Consider the following 5,965-nt stretch of genomic DNA (forward strand, 5'->3'; position numbering starts at 1 on the left):
ATTCAATTGGGTCAGTATCATGACAGTGGGTTGGCCAAAGAGGTGAGAAGAAGCCTTATCAACATCAGCTGGAGTGAAGGGGTGGTGTGTTAGTGCTGGCCTGCACAAGATGGGAATGGACACCAAAATAAAAATAAACCCAGACATCTTCTTTTGTCACCACTTGCGTAGGGCAAAGGCTAACTTGCTTCCACTGCATCTGCCACAGATTGATTGGTTGACTGCAACTGCTCCATTGGTCGCCACAGGACAAGAGACCTGTCAGATGCATCTCTGCCAATTTCAGTAGTTTTGCAAATATGTAAGATCATTGACACCTTGAGATCTTCATCAGTGGACCAGGAAAGTTTGATCTCCTTTAACTAAAGATAGGGCAGGCTCATCTCTCAAATTATGACCAGCATTGGTGTGAAAATCCACACCATCTGAGTATTTAGACATCATTGAGCATGCCTGGTGATCTTTCTACTGGGGAAGGCATAGTGGGGCAGCAGGTTGCACTCCTGCCTCACAGAATGGGTTCCTAACCTCCAGAGATGTATGTATGAAGTTTACATGAGATTTCCCCTAGCTGTTGTGGTTTTCTCCCATATTGCAAAAATATGTTGCTTGATCATAAGATCATAAGAAACAGGAGAAGAGTAACGTAAACACAAGGAGAAGAATAAGGCATCTTGGCTCATTGAGTCTGTTCCTCCATTCCATCATGGCTAATTTATTATCCCTTTCAACATTATTCTCCTGCCTTCTCCCCATGAACTTTGATGCCCTGACTAATCAAGAACCTATCATCCTCTGCTTTAAATATACTCAATGATCTGACCTCCACAACAATCCGTGGCAATGAATTCCACAGATTCTCCACCTTCTGGCTAATGAAATTCCTCCTTATCTTGGTTCTAACTGGATGTCCTTCCTTACCACTGACTCAACTTGCAAATTAACCTTTAGGTAATCCTGTACAAGGACTGCCAAGTCCTTTTGCATCTCTGATTTTTGAATTTTCTCCCCATTTGGAAAATAGTCTATGCCTTTGTTCCTTCTACCATAGTGCATGACCATACACTTCCCTGCACTATGCATATTCCATCTGCTACTTCTTTGCTCATTCTTCCAGCCTGTCTAAATCCTTCTGCAGACACCCTGTGGTCCAATAACGACTCTCACATCTTCTTTACTCTTTATATATTTGAAAAACTTTTAGTATTCTCTTTTATATTATTGGATAACTTATCTTCATATTTCATCTTTTCTCTTCTTATGGCTTTTAATTGCCTTCTGTTGGTTTTTAAAAGCTTCTTAATCCTCTAACTTCCCATTAATCCTTGCTGTATTATATGCCCTCTCTTTTCCACTTATGTTGTTTTTGACTTCTCTCATCAGCCACAGTTGTGTTCTCCTCCCGTTAGATTACTTCTTCATCTTTGGGATGCATCTATCCTGCACCTTCCAAATTGCTCCCAGAAACTCCAGCCATTGCTGTTCTGCTATCATCCCCGCTAGTGTTCCTGTCCAAACAACTCTTCTCTCATGCCTCTGTAATTCCCTTTACTCCACTGCAATACTAATTCATTTGACTTTAGCTTCTCCCTCTCAAACTTCAGGGTGAATTCTATCATAATATGATTACTGCCTCCTGAGTTTCCTTTCCCTTAAACTCCCAAAACAAATTTGGTTTACGGAGTTGCCTTTCCCCTCATGGGCTGAATGACAAGCTGCTCTAAAAAGCCATTTCATAGGCATTCTACTAATTACCTCTCTTGATGATTTTCTCAAGCTGCTTGCATATTGAAATTCTAACAGTGCCGTTTTTCGTGTCTCTTCTATCTCCCATTGCAATTTGTATCCCACACTCTGACTACTGTTCGGAGGCCTGTACGTCACTTCTTGGGATTTGATTTAATTTTTTTTACCAACAGAGCCACCCATCCCTCTGCCTACCTTCCTGTCCTTGTGACACAATGTTTATCCTTGGATGTTAAAAGTCCCAACTACGATTTTCTTTCAGCCACAACTCAGTGATGACACAATGTCATATCTGACAATCTCTAACTGCACTACAGGATCATTTACCTTATTCCGTATACTGTGTGCATTCAAATATAACATCTTCAGTCCTGTATTCATCACCCTTTCTGATTTTGCCCCTATGTTACACTTTAACTCATCCCACTGACCGCAACTTTTCCTTATCATCTGCCTGTCCTTCCTCACAGTCTCACTACAGACTTGCATACTAACTGCCTTATCCTCAGCCTTATCATTCCGGTTCCCAGACCATTACCAAATTAATTTAATCGCTCCACAACTGTTCTAGCAAACCTGCCCAAGAGGATATGAAGGGGTTACCAAATGAGGAGTGTTTGGCAGCTTTGGGACAATATGTACCACGACTTCCGGCTGCTCACCTTCCCCCTTTAGAATGCCATGAACCGATCTGAGACATCCCTGATCTTGGCACCTGGGAGGGAGTATCTTTCACATCCACAGAATCTCGTGTTTGCCCCTCTAATTGTGGAATCCCCTATCACTACTGCACTCCTCCAACCTTCCTCTCTGGCCCACAGAACCATACTCAGTTCCAGACCTGGTTGCTGTAGCTTCCCCGGTAGGTCGTACCCCCAACAGTATCCAAAACGATATACTTATTATTGAGGGGAACGTCTGCAGGGATACTTTGCACTGGCTGCCTATTCCCTTTCTCTCTCCTGACAGTCACCCAGCTACCTGCCTCCTCACAAGTTCTACTATTTAATGAATCATTAGAAAGATGAGGTATTTAAAAAGTTCCCGCCCCTTTTCTTCTAAAAGATCTACAACTCTTTACCTAGACAATTTGTCTAGAATTCACACTTCCTTCAAAAAGTTATCAACCCAAAATACTGTGAAGCTGCCCTGCATAAGTTATTTTAATACGTTTTCTCTTCTGCATTTATACTGAGGTGTTACTCTGTATTTATTATTAAAATGGTGATGTGTTTAAATCATCATTTACATTGACTGAGAAAATACAGTTTTCTGCAGTAATGAAAGTAGAAGCTTGCATAAATTTTAAAAAAGCACTGTTGTTTACCAGTTCTTTTCAGAAATTCAGATTAATTTACTGCAGCTGACAGTGGACTGGCTCTCGTCCACATATGACGAAAGCTGCTTATCCTCTCGGTTGCCATGGAGTTAAATTTGTGCAGCACTGAGGCTGCAAGTGGGAAAACGAGCATCAGGCAGCTGCAGCGGTCTGCAGAGAAAAAGACAAGAGCAAGATCGTGGCAGTCATGGACTTACATTGCGAATATAATGAAATTTCAGCTTCCGAACAGCAATCAGGCAAGATAAGTAGGACGGCATTTAAATTATTTGGGAGAAGAAAATCAGGGAGCACAATGCCTAATATCTTCAGTATGAAAAACAAAGGGGATGGGAAAAGCTCCTTGAAAATGGGGCTTGTCCGAAGCAAAACACACGATGGAATTGCTGATATGGGATTGGAAGTAAGCAAGAAGGACGATTCTTTGAGCAATTATCAATTAGATAATGACTCCAGTACAAAAATAGTCAGCAGTATGAGCTTTGCTGCTGGAGGCTGTGGATCCATTGCCAAGTCTCACAGTTTCTTTTCTTTACTCAAAAGGAATAGTAAATTAGAAAATTGCAAGGGGGAGTCAATGTATTCAAACTCTGACCAGATGAAAGAGAAGAGTTGCAACAGACAGAAGAAAGGACTCAAAGGATTGTTCAGCAGCATGAGGTGGCACAGAAAGGACAAAGTCAGGAAAGGGGGAAAGGCTGAGCATCATGAAATCCACGACTTTATTACATTGCCTGGCTCTTTGACTGCAAGTTTAGAATGTGTTAAAGAAGAAGCACAGAAATTTTATTCTGAATCTGAAAGCACTGGAATGGAAATACAAAATAAAGATTCCTGTGAAATACAGGGTTCTAATGAGAATGCTTCCACCGAGGAACCTGAACAAGCAACTGGGAAGACTTCCCTTCCAGAACTACATCAGTATGTGGAGAATTCTGCCTTTGACAGCCACTCATCGGACCATCATACTAATGGCAAAGCTTCAGAACAGGTAGAGGACAAACAGGATGAAAATTTACGCAATGTGACACAGGATGTACAAGAAGAATGTGCTTCCATTACTGCATCCACATCTTGCCATCTTCCTGAAACTACAACATCTGGGGCACTTAATAATGATCCACCTGCAGAGCAATCAATTGATGGAATTTGCATCATGTTTTCCGATGTTACATCGTTAAAGAGCTTTGATTCACTCACAGGATGCGGGGATGTTATAGTTGACCAGGATGAAGACGGAAATGCCTGTGAAGGTGGAGGTACTGCAGAAAAGGTCAAGAGCAGTGGCAGGAAGAGCACAAATATCCTGAGCTATCAAGGGGGAGGAGAGGAAATGGCCAGCCCTGATGAAGTTGACGATGAGTATCTGCAGGAGTTCTGGGATTCACCTCCACCAGTCGCTGAGCCTCTTAAAGAGAAGCAGGAACACGATGCAACTGACCAAACACAACTGGGTGAAGCAACTTGCCTGAACCAGGCAGGGAACAGTAGCTTAGTCAAACAACTTTGTCTGAATTATATTCCTATAAATAAGAATGATAATGAAAAACTATCGACCACAAAGTGTGAGCAACAAGAAAGTGTTCCAAATAGCGATGAGGGATACAGGGACTGCACAACCTCTGGGCATGAAGATGAAAATGGAAAAACTCTTGCTACCAAGGCAAGCATTCCAAGAGACAGTTGCAGTGGAGATGCCCTCTATGATCTGCTTACAAATCCAGAAGAAAGCCTGACAAGTATTGTTTCAGATGAAGAAACCTGCTCTGTTTCTCAACCTAAAACATTGTCTCCAAAAGCTGTGTCATCTGCATCCAACATTGCTTCCTTCTCCAAGGACAGGAATATATCTGCCATTCCCAGGCACAAGACCACTTTTTCTGCTCGCCAAGGAGAAGCAAATCATATTCAGTGTTCTCAAACATTTCAACAGTTGTTAGGATGCGAGCCAGCAAGAACAAAAATCCCTATCGCTAAGACCTCAATTTCTAGACCCAATAGTAAAAGCATCACTGGGACAAGTGCAAAAGCCCCAACAAACAAGGGAGGTACAAAAAAATAGTTTTGGAAAGGATTCTACAGCAAAATTAAAATCAGTGTGTTATAGTGGTTCAGAAGTAAGCACAATTGGTCAAGATTCTGCTTGCACGCCTGCTGTTCACAGTGCAATAGGACCTTTACCATTTGCCAAGAGCGATCTCCTAAGATGTAAGTGAAGTGTGCCTACAAAAGGGAATTAATTCAAAGCTTTCTGAAGCATAGATGGAACGCATAACTTTCACTGCTTCTAAATGCTAATCAGCAAAGGAAAAAAAACAAAATAACAGAGATGAACAAAAAAAAATGATGTTTGTGAAAGAATACAAGATATATTTGTGAAATTCTGACCAAGAGTTTACAGAATCCTATTTTCTTTGAGGAGCACTGGAATCTGTATTGTGACTTTCCTACCAGTACTGGAATGTAAGGACAATATTTTTCAAATGTTGGTCATTGATTACTATTTTTACAATCCACATAGTAATTATTACAAATATCGTCTATTCTGGGACCAGATTCTGTTTAAGTATTGGATGTTTATGATGTACAGCCAGAGGAGAAAGGAACTGATATGAGTATATAACAGCAATCGGGGTATGATTACATAATCAGGTCCAGCTTGTGTTTTCATCACAGTGAAGCCATTCAAAATGAATTTGTAGAAAGATCCCTTGAAAATACTTTTAGGAAGGTGATGATAGGAAAGGTATTTTATTTTCTTCATGATTTGTCTTTTGAGTTTTCAAACTGATAGATTTTTTTAAATAACTTATTTTCTGCATGTGAATGAGTACAAAATTCAGAAAGTGGAGTTAAAATACCTTAAGATACAGCAGAAAG

At 40.8% G+C, this 5,965-nt stretch overlaps 1 protein-coding gene across 1 annotated transcript; it reads left to right on the forward strand.

The window, feature by feature from the left end:
• Nucleotides 1–3,272: 3,272 nt before the first annotated feature.
• On the forward strand, nucleotides 3,273–5,147 carry amer2 (APC membrane recruitment protein 2). The gene has a single exon (XM_072264572.1). It carries the CDS (start codon nucleotides 3,273–3,275, stop codon nucleotides 5,145–5,147), a length of 1,875 nt encoding a protein of 624 aa, XP_072120673.1.
• The last annotated feature ends 818 nt before the right edge of the window (nucleotides 5,148–5,965 follow it).

Source organism: Mobula birostris, chromosome 7 (assembly GCF_030028105.1).
Source record: "Mobula birostris isolate sMobBir1 chromosome 7, sMobBir1.hap1, whole genome shotgun sequence".
Taxonomy (NCBI): Eukaryota; Metazoa; Chordata; class Chondrichthyes; order Myliobatiformes; family Myliobatidae; genus Mobula; species Mobula birostris.